This window comes from Leptodactylus fuscus, chromosome 8, assembly GCF_031893055.1.
Source record: "Leptodactylus fuscus isolate aLepFus1 chromosome 8, aLepFus1.hap2, whole genome shotgun sequence".
In the NCBI taxonomy this organism is placed as follows: Eukaryota; Metazoa; Chordata; class Amphibia; order Anura; family Leptodactylidae; genus Leptodactylus; species Leptodactylus fuscus.
The window spans coordinates 13,755,077-13,780,682 of record NC_134272.1 but is presented as its reverse complement, the minus strand read 5'-3'; the positions used below and the strand labels follow the sequence as shown (position 1 = coordinate 13,780,682).

Genomic DNA, 25,606 nt, shown 5'->3' with positions numbered 1-25,606 from the left:
ATGTATGTACACAGTGACTGTACCAGCAGAATAGTGAGCGCAGCTCTGGAATATAATACAGGATAAGTAATGTAATGTATGTACACAGTGACTGTACCAGCAGAATAGTGAGCGCAGCTCTGGAATATAATACAGGATAAGTAATGTAATGTATGTACACAGTGACTGTACCAGCAGAATAGTGAGCGCAGCTCTGGAATATAATACAGGATAAGTAATGTAATGTATGTACACAGTGACTGTACCAGCAGAATAGTGAGCGCAGCTCTGGAGTATAATACAGGATAAGTAATGTAATGTATGTACACAGTGACTGTACCAGCAGAATAGTGAGCGCAGCTCTGGAATATAATACAGGATAAGTAATGTAATGTATGTACACAGTGACTGTACCAGCAGAATAGTGAGCGCAGCTCTGGAGTATAATACAGGATAAGTAATGTAATGTATGTACACAGTGACTATACCAGCAGAATAGTGAGCGCAGCTCTGGAGTATAATACAGGATAAGTAATGTAATGTATGTACACAGTGACTATACCAGCAGAATAGTGAGCGCAGCTCTGGAGTATAATACAGGATAAGTAATGTAATGTATGTACACAGTGACTGTACCAGCAGAATAGTGAGCGCAGCTCTGGAGTATCATACAGGATAAGTAATGTAATGTATGTACACAGTGACTGCACCAGCAGAATAGTGAGCGCAGCTCTGGAGTATAATACAGGATAAGTAATGTAATGTATGTACACAGTGACTGCACCAGAAGAATAGTGAGTGCAGCTCTGGAGTATAATACAGGAGATGTAATGTAATGTATATCACAGTATAGGATAAATAATGTATGTCGTGGCTGAAGGTTGTATATAGATTATACAGTATATAATTGGTATATGAACGTACCTTTTAAGCCTAATTTGCATAAATCTAAAGTACCCCTTTACTGCACCTGCAGTGTAGTAGTAATATCATGTCCCGCCATGAGCAGCTGCTACTCCATCCCACTTTAGCCAGATTCCCAGACAGTACCAGATCCCGGGCCATTGTCACACAGCGTACATGAAACTGGAAATTAGATTTTTTTTATTTAAATTTTTTGCCGAGAAGGAAAACCCAGTTGAAGTCTTTTCATTGCTGGCGATCACTGGTGCGTGCTTGTGCCTTTCATTACACGGCGGCCACGGGTCAGTGGCGAGGACGGCACATTATTATTGTGCATACACTGTAACATACTGCCCCATGATGGGCAGATTTATCAGGGTGTGCTCCTATGTTATGTAGAGTCGGCACCGCTCCCATACCTGCTGACTGATCCGTCACTGCACCCACCTGCTCACCAGCCAGGCTTCAGATTGCCGTTACTAGCTCACCTGAGTGCTTGCGCCTTTGCTTCTACCTGCCATGCCTGGCCGGTCACAGGTGAGACATGTTTTTGAGCTTAATCCCATTCTCTTTGAACATATATTATTGGGGAGAACTGTATTGTCATAGAAGGCTGTTTACTGGCAGAATGAAAATGTGCAGCGACCTGTAGCTGCCCGTCAGGGATCAGCCTAGATTTATGGTGAGATGGACATTAAGCCCGTTGGATTGAGTCGTACATTTGTACCATTTTCATAAGACATTGTAAATGAGATATAGAGTAAGTTCACATTATTTTTTAGAGAACAATTACAGTAAAACTTTTTTTGCATAAGCAGAACAGTGAGCGCAGCTCTGCAGTATAATACAGGATCAGTACAGGATAAGTAATGTAATGTATGTACACAGTGACTGCACCAGCAGTATAGTGAGTGCAGCTCTGGAGTATAATACAGGATGTAACTCAGGATCAGTACAGGATAAGTAATGTAATGTATGTACACAGGGTCTGTACCAGCAGAATAGTGAGTGCAGCTCTGGAGTATAATACAGGATAAGTAATGTAATGTATGTACACAGTGACTGTACCAGCAGAATGGTGAGTGCAGCTCTGGAGTATAATACAGGATAAGTAATGTAATGTATGTACACAGTGACTGTACCAGCAGAATGGTGAGTGCAGCTCTGGAGTATAATACAGGATAAGTAATGAATGTACACAGTGACTGTACCAGCAGAATAGTGAGCGCAGCTCTTGAGTATAATACAGGATGTAACTCAGGATCAGTACAGGATAAGTAATGTATGTACACAGTGACTGTACCAGCAGAATAGTGAGTGCAGCTCTGGAGTATAATACAGTATAAGTAATGTAATGTATGTACACAGTGACTGCACCAGCAGAATAGTGAGCGTAGCTCTGGAGTATAATACAGGATGTAACTCAGGATCAGTACTGGATAAGTAATGTAATCTATGTACACAGTGACTGTACCAGCAGACTAGTGAGCACAGCTCTTGAGTATAATACAGGATAAGTAATGTAATGTATGTACAGTGACTGTACCAGCAGAATAGTGAGCACAGCTCTGGAGTATAATACAGGATGTAACTCAGGATCAGTACAGGATAAGTAATGTAATGTATGTACACAGTGACTGTATCAGCAGAATAGTGAGCGCAGCTCTGGAGTATAATACAGGATGTAACTCAGGATCAGTACAGGATAAGTAATGTAATGTATGTACACAGTGACTGTACCAGCAGAATAGTGAGCTCAGCTCTGGAGTATAATACAGGATGTAACTCAGGATCAGTACAGGATAAGTAATGTAATGTATGTACACAGTGACTGTACCAGCAGAATAGTGAGAGCAGCTCTGGAGTATAATACAGGTTAAGTAATGTAATGTATGTACACAGTGACTGTACCAGCAGATTAGTGAGCGCAGCTCTGGGGTATAATACAGGATAAGTAATGTAAAGTATGTACACAGTGACTGTACCAGCAGAATAGTGAGCGCAGCTCTGGAGTATAATACAGGATAAGTAATGTAATGTATGTACACAGTGACTGTACCAGCAGAATAGTGAGCGCAGCTCTGGAGTATAATACAGGATAAGTAATGTAATGTATGTACACAGTGACTGTACCAGCAGATTAGTGAGCGCAGCTCTGGAGCATAATACAGGATAAGTAATGTAATGTATGTACACAGTGACTGTACCAGCAGATTAGTGAGCGGTGCTCAGATTTGGGTTCTGTTATTGTGGTAATTGGTGGCGCTGTCCACTAGTGTACATTACAGCCATTACTATTCTTCATCCTGAGCCTTTTTGAATACAGAAATGACAGTAAGCACAGTCTGTACATCAGTAGGACAGTTTACCAGGACCAGTATCTCTACTGCCTTACAATTGTACAAGTATATACACCCCACCGTCATGTATTCCCAGTACATACATATACATGCGGCTTCTGCGTATTTACAGGATGCGCACATACATAATAGAACGCACAGCGCCTCGTTTCTCGGTTAATTGCCCGTTCCTACCTCCTTTTATGTGTCCCTTCTGTTTGGCCCGGCGAACAGAGCCGCCTTTGTTTTAATTCTTGTTTTTCACAGACTGGAGATAGAAAACAAAAAGAGAAGCAGATTATCCGCGAGACTTTTAAAGTCAATGTACAGGGCTCATAGGGGGTCATCCTTCCTGCAAAGGAAGAAGCTTTGGGGATACTTCCTGTATCACTGGTGAGAGAAGAGGGGATCAGTTTCAAAGCCAAACTCACATGTCCCCTCTTCCTTCCAGAACACTGGCTATACGGTGCCAACGGCATTGTTCCAGCAGCTGAAGGGTGCACAATTGCCTTGACAGCCCAATACCTAAGGATTGAAGGAAATGTATAGGACAGAAGGCTGAAATGCAGTGTCTGTATATTGAATGTCCCAATATTGTCCATTACTTCCCCTATTATGTATATTTACATGGCCTTTCCACTATTTCGTATCTTTTAACACGCTACTGAAAGGGAACCCCGATTAGTTGCAAAAAGCAAAGACGCTCATAATCCAGACTTTCAGAACGCCGAATATTTCAGATCACTCTCATTACCTCAATAGACCTCTGAGGCTTTCTCATTACCTGGGGATCCGGATACTGGTCAGTCTAATTTCCTCAATGGACACCCATTTTGTTCTTCTCTTTCCCTTGCTGGACTTTCTAATAGATGTCATTCTCATTTTATCGATGGACTCCCAGGATGTCATTCTCATTCCCTCACTGGACCCTGATAGTTGTCATCCTCATTTTCTCGATGACATTCAGGTTGTTCTTCTCTTTCCCTTGATGGGCCTTTTGATGCATCTTATTTTCATTCCCTTCAATGGGCCACCTGATGGAGGTCATTCTCATTTTATCGATAGACTCCCAGGTTGTCTTTCTTATTCCCTCAGTGTACCCCCAGATCCCTCCTTCGATATACACCCTGATAGAGATCATTCTCCTTTCCTCAATTCTCTCCCTGATGGAAGTCATACTTATTCCATTGATGGGCCTCCCCCGATGGCGATCATTCTCATTCCCTTGATATACTCACCTGAGGAGATTATTCTCATTTTTTCGATGGACCTCCCTTGTGGAGCTCATTCTCATCCTCTCGTTGGACCCCCTCCTAATGGAGGTCATACTCCTTTCCTCCCTGGACCCCTTGATGGAGATCATGTGGTTGGTGGACCTCTGATTATTCCATTGATGGTCCCCCTCAGAGAAGTCATCCTCATGCTCTTACTAGACACCCTGTTGAAGGTCATTCTCGTTCCCATAATGGACCATTGATGGAGGTCAATTCTCTTTATGGAGCCTCTAATTCATTCACTCTTCCACCCTATCATATAGGTCATTCTCATTCCATCGATGGACTTCCTGATGGAGGGCATTCTCATTCCTTGATGGACTCCCTAATTCATCCTTTTGATAGTCCCCCATTGAAGGCCTTTTATATTTCATCAATGGACACCCTGATGGTGTTCATTCTGTTGTTGGACCCCTGATTCATTCCCTCGATGGTCCCCTTCACAGAGGTCATCCTCATGCTGTTGCAAGACACCCTGTTGAAGGTCATTCTCAATCCCTCGATGTAACCCTGATGGAGGTCATTCTTTTGATGGACCCCCTAGTTCATCCACTCTGCCTCCCCTTCATGGACGTCATTGTCATTGCATCAATGGACCTCCTGATGGAGAGCATTCTCATTCCGTTGATGGACTCCCTGATACATCCTATTGATAGTCCCCCATTGAAGGTTTTTCTCATTCCCTCATTGGACACCCTGATGGTGTTCATTCTGTTTATATACCCCTGATTCATTCCCTCGATGGTTTCCCTCACAGAGGTCATTCTCATTCTGTTGCTGGATCTTCTGTTGAAGCTCATTCTCAATCACTCAATGGATCCCTGATGGAGGTCATTCTTTTGATGGACCCCCTACTTCAACCACTCTACCTCCCCTTCATGGACGTCATTGTCATTGCATCCATGGACCTGCTGATGGAGATCATTCTCATTCCCTTGATCAACTCCCTGATTCATCCTTTGGATGGTTCCCCAATGGACATCTTTCTCATTCCCTCAATGGCAACCCTGATGGACGTCATTCTCATTCCCTTGACTATACTCATGCTACCCATTTTCTTCTCACTTTTCATTTTAGTGATCAGATATTTGTAAAAGTTCAATTATGTGACAAATCCCTTTAAATCTTCTTCCTTCAGTCAGAACTGGTATGACTTTGTGTGCTAAGTCCTGTAATGTATCCCAGTGTCTGTGGATTTCCAGCATCAGCACAATATTCCTCCCCCGGGGGTAAGACGAATGAAGAAGCACTGCTTGCTGCTTGCCATTCACATCTTTTGATCTGGCCCTTGCATAACTTGACAAAAGCCAATTTCCACAATGAAAACCATTGGCTGCAGGCCATTTATAGAGATAACCAAATCAGGCACCAGTCCGCCTCCCAGTGTCCTGGAGAAATAGGCCAAAGATCCTGGCAGTCAATAGGATTTAATGAGATAATTCACTTTCCGTTTCTCTTCCTTGTATGGGAAAGTTTAATCGTTTTTATACTTTTTCTGTCCACTGTCGAGTTCTCTTGTCCCGGGGTCTTCACCTCATGGACACGTTATAAAATGACATTATCATGATGGTTATAGAACAGGGAAGCACCCCTCGGCAGTAGCAATGTAACTTTGTATCGCCATACTCAATCTGGCCATAGACATCAGATTTTTCTGCAAAGATACTGGTGATTTTGACTGTATTGTGCATGTCTGGTAGACACCTATCACAATGAACTCTAACATGTAAGAATCTAGGGGACATTCTCTGCTTTTGGTTATTTTAAAGAGTTTTGACCCTCTAAACCTGTATCAGAAAAAATCTGATTAATAAAGCAAGCGGAGATATGTAGGGGCATAACTTGAGTGGATGCAGTCGCACTCAGGCCCAGAAGCCTTAGGGGGCACAGAAGCCCTGGCATAATTTAAGTTGTTCACAATGGTCTTATCTACCACTGGGTTCATAAGCCTGGGGGCCAACAGGTCACCCTCAACACAGAAAAGGCGATTAAACTTCTTTGATCACCTTTCTCAATCCCTCTGATCTCTGGCATTTTGCACATTGTAAATTTATTACCCCTGTCCTCTGGTGAGCGGGAATGAGAAAATTTATAACACTTAACCTTCTACTGTCAAAAAAGTGAAAATTAACCTTTTCATTTCACATGGAGCAACTGGTCAGAGTATAGTTACGGACGGATTCTGGGCTGGGGGGGTTGATTTGTAGCTCAAATGGGGAGAAATTTGTTGTGGGGGGCCCAAGCTGGACTTTTGCACCTAGTTACCCCACTGGAGATATGGATAGGAAGATTACTACCAAGCTACATATGATGGCATCATGGTATAGACACTTGTCACACTACTATGGATCTGATCTCTGCTTTGCCTTTGGTCATTTTCTCTTCCTAAACTTATATTCAGAAAAATCTGATTGATATAGCAAACAGAGATGAGGATAGGAGGATTTCTACCAAGTTGGTTTGGATGGCCGTACAGAGTAGACACTTGCATCGCAGAATTCTGACTCATATGGATCTGATGGTTATCCTCTGCCTTTTGCCATTTTCTCCTCTTAAACGTATATTCAGAAATATCTGATTAATAAAGCAAACATGGATGAGAATAAGAGGATTGCTATCAAGCTGCTTATCATGGCTGCACAGGGTAGACACTTGTCACACTGATTTCAGACTAACATAGATCTGATCTACATCCTCTTCCTTTGGTTAGTTTCTCCTCCTAAAGTTCTGTCCTCAAAAATCTGATTAATAAAGCAAACAGAGATGAGGATGGGAGGATTTCTACCAAGCTACGTATGATGGCAGTATGGGGTAGACACTGTATTCAGACTCGTATGGATCTGGTCGATATTCTCTGTTTTTTGTTATTTTAAACAGTTTTTCTTTCTAAATTTAGCCTAAGAAAAATCTGATTAGTAAAGCAAGCACTGATATGGATAGTAGGATTACTACCAAGCTACTTATGATGGCAGTATGGTGTGGACCCTTGTCACACCTTATTCAGTCTGCTATGGATCTGGTTGATATTCTCTGCCTTTAGTCATTGTCTTTTTCTAAACTTCCATCCATAAAAATCTGGTTAATAAAGCATACACAGATGAGACTAGGAGGATTGCTACCAAGCTTCTCATGATGGCAGTATGGTGTAGGACCTTGTCACATTGTGTTCAGTCTACTATGGGTCTGGTTGATATTCTTTGCTTTTGGTCATTTTCTCTTTCTAAACTTCCATCCAGAAAAATCTGATTAATAAAGCAAACACAGATGAGACTAAGAGGATTGCTGCCAAGCTTCTCATGATGGCAGTATGGTGTAGGCCCTTGTCATGTTCTGTTCAGTCTGCTATGGATCTGGTTGATATTCTTTGCCTTTGGTCATTTTCTCTTTGTAAACTTCCATCCAGAAAAAAATCTGATTAATAAAGCAAACATTGATAAGGTTAGGAGGATAACTACCAAGCTGCTTATGATGGTAGTATTGAGTAGACACGTGTCACTCTAAAGTCCAGCCCATATTGATCTCAAAGATATCCTCAGACATTCAGAAAAATCTGGTTACTAAAGCAGAGTTGAGGATAACAGGATTGCTACAAAGCTGCTGAGGCAGCTAGTTTTGGGTGGACGCTGTATCCAGGAGCCTATGGATCTGGTTGATATTTTCTGCCTTTGGTTAAGTTGAAAGTTTCTCTTTCTAAATTTCCGAAAAATCTAGTTAATAAAGCAAACCGAGATGAAGATAGGAGGATTGCTACCAAGCTTCTCAGGATGGCAGTGCAGGGTAGACACCTGTCCAATTATAGTGTCTCTTCTTAAATTGACATTAAGTTAAATCTGATTAATAAAGCAATAAGAGAATGGGATAGCAGAATCCCTATCAAACTGGGACAGGTCTGGGCTGACAATCTGGTTGCTATAGATAGACTCCATAACTACCGCAGGCTCTTTAATTGTGGTGCGGCAGTACTATCCTAAACTAGCCTCACATTACTCAAGTCTTCATCTCAAGGCAAAAAAACCCCAAGCAGGGTGAAGACAGTTATTGCTCAGCGTTATCCTTGGATACAGATACGGTGGAATTTATTATATTTTCAGAGACTTTGCAGATCTATTTCCAGCATTTTCTTTTCGTTTTTCTGTTGAGCGGTGACAGCGGAGGCGGCGCAGTATTTATAGAAGAAGAATAACATTGGGTCAAGTGAAAACTTCTTGTTCCAATACTGGCGTCCTCGTCCAAGTAACAACTGTGAGGTGTAGTGCCTGCCAGGAGCTGCTCTTATAAGGGTGTGTTCACATCTGCCTGCTTTTATCTCTTCTTCTGGTGTGTTGTAGGACCAGAAGAACGATTGAAACAGCCAATAAGGCCTAATCCGTCTTAAGACGGAGATCAACAGATCCCAAGGAGAGCCCATTGACTATGATAGGGTCTTTCAGGAATCTATTGCCATCGGCGTTTGGTTGTTAGCCAGTCTGTCCCTAGGAACTGGACTGTCAGATGTGACACACAGTTGGATTGTCCCTGAAGAAGAGCAGGTATGGTGGTGGTGTTCATCTCATCTCTTGCCCTTTATCTGGAAGACCCCTTAAAGACATATAGAAGTGATAAAGGAGGGGCTATAAGAGATCTGTCCATGCGATTGGCCCCCATGTAATACCACTTGTCACCTGCAGACCAGCTGTAGCCCCCCTCCCCTCCCCCGGGCAGCTGATGGCTGGAGGACCAAGACATATGGCCATCGGCTATCTTTAGAGAAGAGCTTGTACAGTATTAGAAAAACACTGAGGCGCCACACCTGGCCATAGGTTACATTTGTTGTTGCAACTCTGATCTGTTACAGTGAACGGGACTAAGGTGCAATACCACATACAACCTGTGAACATGTGTGGCGCTGTATTTGGACTGTATAGTACTGAAGATATAGATGAGACACTTGTGCCCTTGCATTACATGGATGTGAATTGGGTGGGTGCCATGTGTCTCTAGAATGGGGACCTGAACTGTCAACTTGTCTCATAGAAAATACTTCAGACTTGCCAATCCCTTTAAGCGTGCCATATCTGTAAAATGTGACAAGACTAAAATACCTACTAGTAGATGCTGACAACTTCTTCTCCCAACACCCACCATACTTGACTCCGTAGTAGGGTAAACTGCTGCAAGTCTCCTCTGGCACCATCTTAAAGGGGTTTTAAGACCCAGCCTTTAAATTAGAAAAAAAAAAAATGCGATACCTACTTCCGGACCCCAACTCCATCCTGCACTAGCTAGGCCAGACGTGAAGTGACGTTGCATCCAGTTGTTGGCCTTGTCACTCACATGTTGGGTTTGGTGATGTCATCAGTGATGTCATCAGTACCCTACAGGTGACTGGCCAATGTTTGGCTGCAGTGGTTACCCATGCTGCATCACTTCCAACCTGGCCAGCGGCGACTGGAGATAAAACAGAGGCCCTGACCTAGGGATGGAGGACCAGAGGCAGTACTTTACTCCCACACCCCAGGTTATCCATTTTGCCTTTCCCCCTGTGATCGAAAGGATCGTTCATAGTGAAATCCAACAAGCCTGGTACTTCTGTCCCTCAACATCTACCGTCAACACTTAACGTCACGTCCACGTCCGTCGGAGGACCAGAAGAAAAACAGAACAGAAAAATGGACGGACATGAACGGAGCCCCATTGACCATTATGGGGTTCATTGGTTGACTATTTTGTAGCACTTTTTTTTGTGAACTTAGCCTTAGATGGTTGGCTGGACCTAACGAAATTGATGGGTTCAGCCAACGTTAGTCTCACATGTATGACCAGCCTTAGCCTTTAGGACTCCTTCACCCCCCCCCCCCCCCATCCCTCGAAGTAAGTTTATCCCACGCTGTACACTCAGGGGTTAATCCCGACTCTTGTAATTGCAGAAACGAGTGTCCCAGATCTTAGAATTCCACAACCACAATAAAGTGAATCCAGGAACCAGACAAGTTTCATTTACTACCATTCTATGTTCGCTTCCTTCCCCCCCCCTCCAAAACCACGTTGGGTCTGCTCAGCCTTGGCAGCAACGGGAAACAGCTGTCTGAGATTGCCGCTGCCGGCACCACACACATTTCGGCGCTGCGAGACCCCCGGATTGAGTTTTGGATCCAAAGCGCTGTCTGATACGGACATTAGGTGCAAAGTTCACAGACGTCTTGAGTCTGCCCTGTAAGTGCGGCACTATCATATCATTACAGGACACCACATGGTCACATGTCCACCACCGCCCTGCCAGGATCGGGAGCAACGGCGCCGTCCCGGGAACTCCACAGAACGTCAGTGAAGAACTCGTATCCTCGGTTTTCTTTACGCCTTAAATTAAATGGTAACAGATGTAAAATAGACACGAGAGGCAGAAAAATCCCCAAACGCGGCCTGGTTATATGTGTGAGAAAGCCAGGCCAGACGTACAGATGTAGCAGAGCTGAGTTTGCGTCATCACCTTGCGCTGTCTGTGGTTTTACGCAGGACTGGCCCAACTTGGAGAGTTAAAATACTACACGGTGCAGTGACCGAGTTACATCAGAGAATCCTATCTATCTATCTATCTATCTATCTATCTGTCTGTCTATCGTCTATCTATCTATCTATCTATCTTCTATCTATCTATCTATCTATCTATCTATCTATCTATCTATCGTCTATCTATCTTCCTTCTATCTATCTATCTATCTATCTATCTATCTGTCTATCTCCTATCTATCTATCTATCTATCTATCTATCTATCTATCTATCTCCTATCTATCTATCTCCTATCTATCTATCTATCTATCTATCTATCTATCTATCTATCTATCTCCTATCTATCTATCTATCTATCTATCTATCTATCTATCTCCTATCTATCTATCTCCTATCTATCTATCTATCTATCTATCTATCTATCTATCTATCTCCTATCTATCTATCTCCTATCTATCTATCTATCTATCTCCTATCTATCTATCTATCTATCTATCTATCTATCTATCTATCTATCGTCTATCTATCTTCCTTCTATCTATCTATCTATCTATCTATCTATCTATCTATCTATCGTCTATCTATCTTCTATCTATCTATCTATCTATCTATCTATCTATCTATCTGTCTATCTCCTATCTATCTATCTATCTATCTATCTATCTATCTATCTATCTCCTATCTATCTATCTCCTATCTATCTATCTATCTATCTATCTATCTATCTATCTATCTATCTATCTATGTTCTCTACACATTTGCATTAGCCATAGACTATATTGCACTGAATACATCTAGACCTCACCATCGCAGACCACACTCGGCCTTGCTTGTGTCCTCACTACAAAGCCCTGAGCTTTCTCTTACAGAGTCCTCACTTCCAGACGGCCACTGTGAGTGTCATTTATGGTTTTCTATGGCCGAGCCTCATCGGTGTGCTCAGTGTCAGGCTGGAGCGGTAAAGCACAAGGGCCACGTTAGGGACTGTGAGGGGAGGGCATTAGCCATATACGATATATTAGACCAGTTTCAGGTGTAAAAAATACATTAAAAAGTCAAAAATTCGATTTCCGCTTCATTTTTCCATATTTGGAACGTGCAGACAATTTTCCACCAAGTCTATGTGTTGCGGTGAGGCTTAGGGGGGCAGACATTGGTTACCTTGGCACAGCACATTTACTATAATGAGATTCTAGCGCATGAAAGCCAGAGGATGCGCCAATTTGTTCAGAGGCCTGAGGACGCGCCAGTCTTGGAATATCTCCCCATTGTGTTTTTGGAGTAGCGTAAATGTGTTCTATAACATGATGGATCCCTATTGGGTATTGGATTTTCAGTCTTCCACCTCTAGCTCTATTTCTGTCGCCCCCACCCAATAGTCTCAGCACCGATATCCATGGATCGTCCATTAAACGTATCCACTAGGTCCATCGGCTTTGCAGCAGCCATATACTGGAAGAGGTACCATCTAAGCCACCCCAAATGCCTCATATGAGGAGTTTTACAAGGGTTTTAATAGTCGGTGCTGCTACTTCCACATTGGACAGATTCTAGGGTTTCCATATTGTTTGGCTTTACAAGTCTAGGTTACATGGCGAGCCTCGCCGTACCATAATAAGCCATTCAGGCCGCGGTTCCTCCCCATAAAGCGCGCTGGGTTCTCAGACACTTTAATGTGTCGGGTGATTTAGATAATAACAGTGATTAGTGTGAAGTCATCGAGCAAAACGTCCTATAAAACCCACCCCGACCCTGTGATTTGTCTGACTGGCCCACTCTACCCCCTACTGCCCCCGGATGAGGGTCGCTGCTAAAAATGAAACCTCACATCTACATATATGAAGGAAGTTTCCAGCAATTACTGAGAGATTTCAGCTATAAAACAGGAACGGCAGGAAATAAAGACCTAGAAGGTTCAGTATTCATCCCGCAGGGCTGGGGCTCCGGAGGTAACTGAGCGGGCTATGGAGATCTGTCACGGATGTATGGATAGATATATAGATAGATAGCTAGATAGGAGATAGATAGATAGGTAAATAGATAGATAGATAGGTAAATAGATAGATAGATAGATAGATAGATAGATAGATAGATAGATAGATAGGAGATAGATGATAGATAGATAGGAGATAGATAAATAGGTGATAGATAGATAGATAGATAGATAGATAGATAGATAGATAGGAGATAGATGATCGATAGTTAGATAGATAGATAGATAGGAGAGATAGATTAGATAGATAGATATATACTGTAGATATGAGATAGATAGATAGATATGACATATTAGATAGATAGATAGATAGATAGATATGACATTAGATAGATAGATAGATAGATAGATAGATAGATAGATAGATATGACATATTAGATAGATAGATATGACATTAGATAGATAGATAGATAGATAGATATGACATATTAGATAGATAGATATGACATTAGATAGATAGATAGATAGATGATAGATAGATACTGTAGATATGAGATAGATAGGAGATAGATAGATAGATAAATATGACATATTAGATAGATGATAGATAGATACTGTAGATATGATAGAGATAGATAGATAGATAGATAGATAGATAGGAGATAGATAAATAGGAGATAGATAGATAGATAGATACTGTAGATATGAGATAGATAGGAGATATTAGATAGATGGACAGATATTAGGTAGATAGATAGATATAATATTATATTCGGTGACATACATCTTGGTTGCTGTATACTCTCCTCACAGTCTATATAAAGCTGTAGAAGTTTCCGTTCCCGGGCCCGCTCTCTGTATTTATATACCGCAGTCATTTCCTCTATATACAGAAACATTTACATTAATTCCACTTTAAACAAATAAAGTTTGCGTTGCCGCGTCCGTACCTCGCGTTTCGTTATTGGACCTGTCAGCATTCATTTTATTTTTTATTCTTCCTCTGCATTTAATTCCCATTATAAACATCATTTGCCCCCGGAGTTATCCTCTCGACAAAAAAGAAAAATTTTTTTGTCTTTTTTCCCCCCTCTTTTGCTTATTTAAAGAACAGACCAAAATAATCAGTGCAAGCGGAGTCGCTGTCTGGATGTTTCGGCGTTCTCGCACTCGGCGGACGGGATTGGATTTCAAAGATTCATTTCATTGTGAGCAGGCAGAGCATCTCTGTAGCATCCTGTGCACACTACTAATGCCGTCTCCCCTGTCTCCGGGGCTTCCTCTAATAAGACTCTGTCTTGGAAAGCCCAATTCTCATTTCTTGCGACTGGAGAGATACGGTTCATGGACTGTCCTCTGAAGTGGGACCTTTCAGGGTGCACCCATTAATTAATAGCGCCCCCCTCCTCCTCCCTTAAACGCTGACATGTGGCTCATTTTTGCTCAATTGTTAGTGACGTACAAGCCGGAGAGGTTTATTTGCTTATCAGAGAACATTCTAGTACTTTAAAAGGGCTTTGCATGAGATTAGAAAAACTCTGCTGCTTTCTGCCAGAAATGGCGCCACTCTCGCCCGTAGGCTGTGCGTGCTATTGCAGCTCAGGCCTGTTTGAAGTGACATGTTAAACATTGGGAATAATGAAGATTGATGACTAAAATGAAGGGGCAGTGGGGCTATCCGCAGTGCCCCTTTGTTGCTGGTGTGGATTTTGGGTCCCATATACTGTGTAGTTTAGGCCCTGTCTCCGTTTGGGGTTTTCATCCCCCGAATCTGCTTAAAAAATGTAAGCAGGACTTTTCCCTCTGCATTTTTCTAACTTTTTTTGTAGACCCCATTACAGTCAATGGGGTTTGCGAGTTTCCATGGGTAACCAGATTTTTAAGCAGATTAGGTTCTCAAGCGAACCCCACGAACAGAAACTCGAACGCAGGTGCAAAGCCTCAAACATGCCCCAGATATCCCAGAAATGCCCCTATGAAGAAATGTGTAAGAAAATCAGTGATTGGATAGTCAAAGGAGTACATATTACGGAGAAGAGCTCTGCGGAGGCGGGGCATACATCAGACCTCTTCCTCAGGGGCGGAGCTCTTGCTCTTCTCACATATTAGTTTTCATCTCTGTTCCTTTGCTATAGAGCTGCTATAAAATAAAAGTCCAATTTATTGTATATTAGCATTGGAAATAGGTAATATGATGTCCTTCTAAATTCTTGCTTTCCTCTCCCCTCTTTTTCAGGTACGCCTTTGGTAAGTGACCCCCCCCCAGGAGTGTGAACATGAGTCTATATTATCACTGAATACTGGGAAAGATGTGGCATGGCACTTGTGATGGCTGTCCCTCAATAGGGCCTTAGGCCATATATAAAAATGATGAGTCTGTAAGTAAAGGGTTAAAGGGGATCATGTAAATTTGTCACAGTTATAAAGAGGACCTTTCATCACCTCCTCTAATTCTAGTTCTTCCTATCTGTTAATGGGTTTTGCTCCATTGATTCCAGCACAGTTGGAACTTTCTCCCTAGCCCCCACCATTCCTGAGTTACAAGTGCAGGTAGTTTTGGTGCCTGATGTGCTATTCAAGCCCTGTAATGCCAAAAGAGCGTTCTTTGAATTATGTAAGTCTATGTGAGCAAGGGATGGGTACACCATGATTTGATTTGGGACACTGAACCACTTGCAGGTCCTCTTGGATAGGGATCCCTTGCCCCGAATAAACCCTCTTTTAACACCATCATTTATAATGACCTCACTCCTGTACTCCTGGTACACGTCTTCATTGAAGCTGGAGGATTACACCTCAGTTGTACTACGCATATACCAGACCTAGCGTACGTCCCCAGCGTAACTGAAGAACCGCAAAGGCGCCAGGAGCACCAGAGAGGAGTCCAATGCGGCTCATCTTTAGGTAAGTAAAGGTTTGGTTTTTAATGCGGGCACAAAAGATGTTGCTGCAGATCTAATCGGGACACTAAACCCCCTGTCCATAAGGATCCTATTTGTTGTAGTGCCCCGTATCGACCCAACAGGTTCCCTTACATTACGGAAATACCAAATTCCTATTAGTGGTCACCCAGCTTTCTCCAGAACCCATATAACTGCTGAATAGCATCCTCTCATATCTGTTCTCAGGGACAAATGTTAATGTCTTAGCAGATTTGTCATTCGAATCAGTTGGTTGAAATAATTTGTTTTCAATAATTCCTTGAGAATTGCGTAAGATCAGACTTGCAGTAAGCAGATTTAATAAAACAACAAGATATTCACGTTCTTGCAACATGTAGGTGCTTTTTCTCTCATCCCAAAACTCGCCGTCTTTCAGTAAGTCTGCAAACAAGAAGCAGAAGTTTTCGAGGCTCCTGGAATGTTGCAAAGTTATAATAAGACATTGAAATGTGGAAGTGTCGTCTCCTCCAGACAAGGATGAGGCGTCCGCCGGACCTAGGGGAGACTCGTGCCGTCCTCAGATTCACTCTTTTGTCCTGTACTAGAGCAGTCTTGGCCAAGTGCCTCCTACTTACAGAAATGGCTTCTGAGTGTCCCCGGGGCTATGCTGATGCCCTGAGCTTCAACAATAAAAGCACATTATGAGGTCACCTCAAGACAGAAAGTACACCGAGTAGCCCCAAGATACACACTGTACAAGTTGAGAACCTTTGCTCTAGAGGGGGTCTGCCATCTTGTATGCGCCTTATCAAAGATGGAAGACTTATTCACCCCCCTGGTATGCATCCCCAAGAGTCTTGGGACAACTAAATGTGCTCTTATAAAGGGTTGACCTTAGAGTAAGCCACATCAGGGGTGTAACTACTGGAGTAGCGGCTGCCACAGGTCTCGGGACAGTAGGGGCCCGGCGATAGCCGCTGGCGCTACGTTTTTTTTACTTCTTAATAGGCCCTTATTGGCTGGAGTTACTGTGTTCCGAGTTATGTGACGTCCAAGACGTCATTGAATATGGCCGACACCACTGGGGAATGCAGCTGAGCCAAGGATGGGTAAGTGACAGTGTTTTTTATATTGGTATCCCCTCTCACAGTTTCTGATTATTATACTCTGGGGTCTGAAGAGTATAATAATTGTTCATGGGTGTTCACAGTGGGACATAATACTGTGTGCAGGGACCACTAAAGGGCATAATAGTGTGTGCAGGGACCACTAAGGGGCATAATAGTATGTGCAGGGACTACTAAGGGTGATAATACTGTGTTCAGGGGCCACTAAGGGGCATAATAGTATGTGCAGGGACCATTATGGGGCATAATACTGTGTGCAGGGGCCACTATGTGGCATAATACTGTGTGCAGGGGACACTATGGGTGATAATACTGTGTGCAATGACCACTATGGGGCATAATACTGTGTGTAGGGGGCCACTATGGGGCATAATACTGTGTGTAGGGGACCACTATGGGACATAATAGTATGTGCAGGGGGCCACTATGGGGCATAATACTGTGTGCAGGGGCCACTATGGGACATAATACTGTGTGCAGGGACCACTAAGGGACATAATACTGTGTGCAGGGACCACTAAGGGTGATAATACTGTGTGCAGGGACCACTAAGGGACATAATACTGTGTGCAGGGACCACTAAGGGACATAATACTGTGTGCAGGGACCACTAAGGGACATAATACTGTGTGCAGGGACCACTAAGGGACATAATACTGTGTGCAGGGACTACTAAGGGTGATAATACTGTGTGCAGGGACTACTAAGGGTGATAATACTGTGTGCAGGGGCCACTAAGGGGCATAATAGTATGTGCAGGGACCATTATGGGGCATAATACTGTGTGCAAGGGCCACTATGGGGCATAATACTGTGTGCAGGGGACACTATGGGTGATAATACTGTGTGCAATGACCACTATGGGGCATAATACTGTGTGTAGGGGCCACTATGGGGCATAATACTGTGTGCAGGGTTCACTATGGGACATAATACTGTGTGCAGGGGCCACTATGGGGCATAATAGTATGTGCAGGGGGCCACTATGGGGCATAATACTGTGTGCAGGGGGCCACTATGGGGCATAATACTGTGTGCAGGGGCCACTATGGGGCATAATACTGTGTGCAGGGGCCACTATGGGACATAATACTGTGTGCAGGGGCCACTAAGGGACATAATACTGTGTGCAGGGGCCACTATGGGGCATAATAGAGCAGGATTGTGGGGGGGGGGGGGGGCATGTCAAAAGTTCACCATGGGGCCCTGCCATTCCTAGTTACGCCACTGGGCCACATATATCTGATTGGGTGTGCCAACCACTGATCAGCCGTACAGAGCTGCTTCAGATACTGTACTATACACAGGGCTGGAAGCCGATAGTTCTGGCCCGGTACAGCGGATGGGTGTGGGTACTGCGAAACAGCTTCCATTAAAGTGAATGGGTGCTAAGCTGTAGTATCGGCACTCGCCCATTATACAGGACACAGAGCCAACTGCCTCCAGCCTTGTCTTGTATGTAGTAGCGGCCCCGTACAGTTGGTCAGTGGTCGCCCCTTCTCCCCCCCCCCCCCCATCAGATATTTTGGCCTATCCTAATGATAGGTCGTAAAAACCTAGATCCTGGACAATGCAATACTTCCTGTATTCAACAATATTTAAAGATGTCCTCCAACCCACAAAAATATGGTTAATGCAGCAGTCCTCTTTATGAATAGCAAGTGAACTCTGACCACAAAGCAAAGATGTCCGTTTCCTTTTTGCAAAGGCTTTTGTGTCATCTGTCTACAAGACAAGGAACAGGTCTGTGGTCAGAGATGGAGGGAAAAACATGAACCAAATCTGAGTGGAGATAAAGGAAAATCCCGTCTGTCACTCATAGTTTTTTGTACTGCAGTGCAGTCCTATTTGATGAAACTGAGATGTAATATCAGGCTCTGCCAGTACCAACAGGATGAAGTGGTTTCTGGTAAGGAATAAAGGTGATTCGGAAGATGTTGCTGCCCCGGTTGACCTTAGTGGTCTGGTGCTGTATGCCACTGAGGCTGATGATAGGTCGCAGTGGTCACATGGGTAGACCAGGACATCAAGCAATGGAGAGCGGTGGCTCTAGAACGGCAGACTATTTCACGAGTATCTATAGGCCAGTGATGGCCAACTTTTTAGAGACTGAGTGCCCAAACTGCAACCCAAGACCCACTAATTTATCACAAAGTGCCAACACGGCAATTTAAGCTTAATAATATGTGGGTCCACAGTTGCACTCAATTACAGACCTGCAAAATATTGTCAGCTGAATGGGGCTTTAAAGAGCTTTCTGCTCCACAGTGGCCCCCACACAGTACAATCAGTTCCACAGTGGCCCCCACACAGTACAATCAGCTCCGCAGTGGCCCCCACACAGTACAATGAGCTCCACAGTGGCCCCCACACAGTACAATATGCTCCACAGTGGCCCCCACACAGTACAATCAGCTCCACAGTGGCCCCCACACAGTATAATCAGCTCCACAGTGGCCCCCACACAGTATAATCAGCTCCACAGTGGCCCCCACACAGTACAATATGCTCCACAGTGGCCCCCCCACAGTACAATATGCTCCACAGTGGCCCCCACACAGTACAATATGCTCCACAGTGGCCCCCACACAGTACAATCAGCTCCACAGTGGCCCCCACACAGTACAATGTGCTCCACAGTGGCCCCCACACAGTACAATATGCTCCACAGTGGCCCCCACACAGTACAATATGCTCCACAGTGGCCCCCACACAGTACAATCAGCTCCACAGTGGCCCCCACACAGTACAATGTGCTCCACAGTGGCCCCCACACAGTACAGTATGCTCCACAGTGGCCCCCACACAGTACAGTATGCTCCACAGTGGCCCCCATACAGTACAATCAGCTCCACAGTGGCCCCCACACAGTACAGTATGCTCCACAGTGGCCCCCATACAGTACAATCAGCTCCACAGTGGCCCCCACACAGTACAGTATGCTCCACAGTGGCCCCCATACAGTACAATCAGCTCCACAGTGGCCCCCACACAGTACAATCAGCTCCACAGTGGCCCCCACACAGTATAATCTGCTGCACAGTGGTCCCCACACAGTACAATTTGCTCCACGGTAGCCCCACACAGTATATCTGTTCCACGGATGGGTGCCCAAAGAGAGGGCTCTGAGTGCTACCTCTGGCACCCATACCATAGGTTCTCCATCATGGCTATAGGCTCTTTTATTTTTATTCCAGTTCTTTTTTTAGGAACTTGGAATATCTTGAATTTTCTAATTTTATAGCCACTTCCTAAAATTTGTCTCCCGTCAATTTTGTTCACCCAGTGACTTCATTCTCGGACGCTACTTGTGTTACATAAGATGGCTGCTTCTACTAGGGACATGCAATGTGTTCACTTCAGCAAATTTTTTCTCTTCTTTGGCCGAGCACATCTTCTGTCTTCTGAGCCGCGTCCTCCTTCACCTGCTTTCCATTTCCTGTTCCTAAACAATGCATAGTGACTTGTCGCCCCGGAGCCTACACGGACACCCTTTCCTTCATCTCCACACTCTTTATAACCAGTGGGACCCCTGTTTTTCTTGTCCTGGGATAAGATGTTCCTCAAGATCGAGATGAATAAGATGTAAATCCGTCTTGGCTTGTGCAAAACACAGGAAAACCACAATATTATTTGCGTTATGATTTACTTGGAACAACAAGTCTTCTCATGATGAGTTCGCTTTATCTCGGGGAAGGATTCTTCTGTCTCTCTGAGGTTTGGAAAAATGGTTGATGAAGACTTCAAAGAACAATGCATTAGAAAAAAAACCTAAGACCTAGCTTTGTAAGCTGTGTCCCTTCCTGTTCTCTGCAGGAAGACGGGCTTTTGAAATCTTGCTTCTTTCTTTTCTTAACCTGATTTGAATATCAGTTTTTCCTGTCTCATGTATACGACATGAGCCAAACAACAGGTCTCCATCACCCAAAAAAAGAAGGAGCAGAAGAAAGGTCCATGTTCGTGATGTCGGAGGACTTCGACCCTACCGATGAGGTTAAAGCAATGGCCAGTCGTACTTCAACCTTCCCGCTACAACATTGTCCTCAACACAACTTTTTAAAGGGTATCTCCAGTTTTCACCGCTTTAATCTAGATAAAAAATTTCTGACACATTGGATTTTGTTTTTTTCATCTGTGACTGTGGACCAGGTCAATGGTGGCCGGTTACTTTTTGTGCGACACTGTTCATGTAGGCTAGCTTTGTTTCCTTAAAGAGGTCAGCTATTTAACAAGCAGTGGATCTCCAACGAAATCTTGATTAAAGGGATCCTATCATTGGATACCCTTTTTTTCTCGATGACATGTAGGAATAGCCTTAAGAAAGGCTATTCTTCTCCTACCTTTAGATGTCTTCTCCGTGCCGCTGTTCGGTAGAAATCTGTGTTTTCTTCAGTATGCAAATGAGTTCTCTCGCAGTACTGGGGGCGCACCCAATGCTGCGAGGGAACTCTCCAGCAAGCCTCCATCTTCTTCTGGAACGCCCACTCCTTGTGTCTTCTTCTGTCCTGGGTTTCAATCTTCTAGGCCTCGAGCAGAGCCGACTGCGCATTCCCGGGCCACAAGAAAATGGCCGCTTACACCAGCTTACAGTGTAAGCGGCTGTTTTCTTGTGGCCCGGGATTGCGCAGTCAGCTCTGCCTGAGGCCTAGAAGATTGAAACCCAGGACGGAAGAAGACACAGGGAGTGGACGTTCCAGGAGAAGATGGAGGCGGCACTGGAGAGTTCTCTCGCAGCATTGGGGTCACCCCCAGTGCTGTTTGAGTGCTGGGACCCGCCCCCAGTGCTGCGAGAGAACTCATTTGCATAATGAAGAAAACCAGGATTTCTACCGAAAGGCGGCACGGAGAAGACATCTAAAGGTAGGAAAAGAATAGTTTTTCTTAAGGCTATTCCTACATGTTATCGAGGAAAAAAAGGGTATCCAATGATAAGATCCTTTTATAAAATGGGTCAAGTTAGATTTATTTTTTTTTTTTTCCATCTGTGACCCTTGAAGACCAGCATTGGGTGATCAGCGTCTACTTTGTATTGACAGTTCACCCTCTAGGCAAAGTTTGTGAAATAGGGTCTGCTACCAACTTTGTGTCCTTAAAGGTGATAGCCGATTGACAAGCTGGACTTGTAGGAGTTGGTGAAAGGTCTTCTTTGAGGAGACCACATGACAATTTTACATCTTTTGAAAGGATTTTCGGGGGATTGCTTCTCTTCTACCTGCACTTTTCAGAATTTAAGGCTAGAATAAATATTCTCTCAGGTTGGATTTGCGTTTCTTGTGACTGTGAGACATTTTATGGGTTTGAAGGCCAGTGATGGACGTTTAGTGTCTACTTGCTGGTGGCAATTCTCTTTCTCGGCAAACAGGTTCATGTAGGGAAGCATTGGATAACTTTCTGTCCTTGGAGATGTGATTTGATCCGTGGGTGGTGGATTCTCCTACTTTTATAGTCAGGTTGAATTCCAATTTTTGGGTCTTGAAGTCCATGATGGGTTATCACTATGTCTTGGAATCTCACTCTTTGGGCAGGCTTGTTTATATGAAGAATCATTGGTCAACTTTGTATATTTGGAGATACAAGTTCATCAACTTACTTTCCCAAAGAGGATTGTTTGTATTGGTCTACTAGATCAATTTTACGTCCTTCAAGTTGTCAACTGATGAGTGGCTTGTGGATTCCCCTCTCATGGTCATGTTTAGATATATTTTTTGGTCAGTCAGTATTGTCCATGGAGGATGTCTTGCGTTGTCCACAGACATGAAATTTATGGTAGTGTTTTGGTGGACTATGGAAGAGGCACCACATGGTCCTTTACATGCCAGCCAAGCCAGTATGGGATACGTTGGATTTTTCTCCATCTACTTCTAATATTTCCCTGAGAAAAGTGACATTGTGAATCTGGAAGACGCCCATCTCCCTCTCTATAGAAGAAACCTCGCCCTTTAGGCCAAACCCAATGTTGGGGCTAATAGCTGTCGGCATATTGGCTATCTAATGACTATGGCCAGCTTTAATTGTTGAATATCCTGAACATAGACACTTGCTTCCCAGTGTTTTCAATCAAGTCTATACCACTCACCAGAATTGGTGACTTACATATTCCCGGTGACCTCGTGCCCTCCCCTCTCTTAAATTCATGCTCTCAGAACAGCTTAATGAGGGGTTTACTGGTCCAATTGGATGTTTTTATTAAAACCCATTAGTGCAGTGAAGCAGTCCGCCTGAAGGAAGCAATTAGCTCAAAGTAAGTGAGGTTGGAGATTTCCCTAGTTGTAGCAGAAACATCTCCCCCCACCCCATGTCCCCCCTAAACTATTCCAGACAAACTTCACTCCGCATCCAGGTCCTGGCAGCTTCATGTGAATGAAGGTTCTCCATGCGTCCTACAATATAAACCGTCTGTACCTAAAGGACATGCACTTACCTAAGGGGCACTAATGTCAAATTGGCCACCGTGCCTTGGTGACTTGGAGAAGGCTTTATGTACGATGATGAAGTGAGGCTACATAAGTGGCGGGTGCTTATATTTTTGGAAAGGTTGCAGTAATATCTTACATTTCCAGGAATCTATATCAATGACCTATCCTTAGAAGATTGGTAGGGTCCAACACTCGGGAACCCCATTGATCAGCTGTTTGAAGAGGATGCATTCATGAGCGTTACGCCCTTTTCCCTGCACTGATGTTGAACAAAAGCAGCTCAGTCCCATTCAAGTGTATGGAGCCGAGCTGCAATACCAAGTACAACCACTATATCATGTATGGCAGTGTGCTTTAAGTGAACAGACCACAGTGCTTGCCCGAACGCTGTGGCCTGTTTAACTAGCTGATCTGTGGGGGTCCCAGTTGTCAGACACCCACCGGTCACATATTGATGGCCTATTCTAAGGACAGGTCATTAATGTATAACATTCATAAAAGCCCTTTAACAGACTAGTTGCTAGGAACCTTGTGAACTGTTATAAGGCGGGAGGTCTGGGCCAAGGTCTGGGCGTTCTAGACGGACTGTAACGTTCTGGTGGGTCTCAAGTGGGTAATATTCATCATGGCAGGACCTGCTGATGGGACCGCATAGCCCTGCTAAGTAACCAAGTCCATTGAAATGAGTGGAATAGACAAAGACCCATGGTCTACCCCAGTAGGGGCCCTCCACCAGTACAGCCAATATGGACCCCTTTCTATCATATCACCATGTCCTAATAGCCCTTATAGGTAGGGTATTTCCTAAAATATATATGTTACTACTACTATGGCTCCATCCACTTTGGATTTTTCATTGGCCCAGAAGCTTCAGGTTACGCCCAAAGCCAAGGGAGAACGAACTACTGGATCCACCTCAAGGAAAACCTATTTCTGACCACTCCGTTCTGCCATTTACCATACCACGCTCTTAAAGGATATATCATTGTGACCTGTCCAAAGTATTGGTGGGGGTCTAAGTGCCGAGACCCCCACCAATCTCTATAACCAAAGAGCAGAGTGTAGGCCTGAAGGAATCCTATATTCACATCCACTCAGACTGCTATCGATTCCATTACCTCTAGGGTTAATGACCCCCCCCCTTCCCAACCTCAGGTCCGTCCATGAAACAGACCCCTCCATAAATCAGTAATTCGATTTTCATGGTCGGTTTGCATGGGGGAAAAAAAAACAACTTGTATCTGTTAATCCCGTCCATTATAAAGACCCCAACCCAATAAAACACACCTATAAAATCCTCCCATAACGATCGGAGCTCCTTAATCCAGCGCTGCGTGATGCATAGCAGTATTTTGGGGGCGATTGGCCACGCCTTAATACGTCTCACCCCCGGCCCCTGATGCAGAGCTCAGCGATGTTGGGCGCACACTACATCTCAGATTTATGTCGCTCTCATTAGCCTGTCTGCTGACCTGGTCAGACTCCACGTAAAATAAGATTGCAGTAATTTATAACCAGTGATTAGAGGCATGTGCACGGCTAAAGGCCTGGGGGGGAGCAGATCCTACGATGGAAACACCAAGCCACTCATTTCCGCAAGTCGGACCCCGCTTGTGGCTATTTCCCCTGCTCCAACTGATTGGGATAAGGTGATCTAACCGCATTGTGGTGTATTACAGGATTCTGATGTAATGGTAAGCGGACTAACTGGGGGAGCGCCGTAACGTATGGCTCCCATCATGGTCTACGGTAATGTGAACAGCATGGAAGATGCAAGATGTTACCATGTGTGGTGGGGGCACACGTCATGTTATGGGGGCAGCATATTGTAAAATATTCATCCTTCCCTATATAAACATTTTTTTTTTTTTAATGTTAAATTTAAAAAATTCCAAAAATATTAAGTACTGTCGTTGTCAACTGCTTCTGGGAAAGCTGAGCATTGAGGAATATTACCCAGCTTTCTTCGACCTTGAAAGGCAAATTGGCTCAGTTATAGATATTACATTTCCTATGGGTCAGGGAAAGCTGTATATACTGTAGAATGGGGTTTCTGCAACGTAAGATAGGTTATCCATATGTGATCAGTGCGTGTTAACACCCGGGACCCCAACAGATCAGCATTTGGGTTAGCACTGTAGCCTCTTTACTAAATGACAAACTCAGTGCCCTGTATTTTTTTTTTTCCCCAAAAGTTGGCTCCAGTCCCTCAATATTAGCCCTTCATAGGGTGATACTCGGGTCATAGGTCACGGCTAAATTGGG

The 25,606-nt window shown here is 44.0% G+C and overlaps 1 protein-coding gene across 1 annotated transcript in view; it reads left to right on the top strand.

The window, feature by feature from the left end:
* LMF1 (lipase maturation factor 1) overlaps positions 1-25,606 on the top strand; it is a 164,861-nt gene that overhangs the window by 11,478 nt on the left and 127,777 nt on the right. Inside the window, exon 3 of the mRNA XM_075285204.1 lies at positions 15,153-15,163. Within this exon, the coding sequence (XP_075141305.1) occupies positions 15,153-15,163 (11 nt within the window). The remainder of the gene's footprint in view (positions 1-15,152; positions 15,164-25,606) is intronic.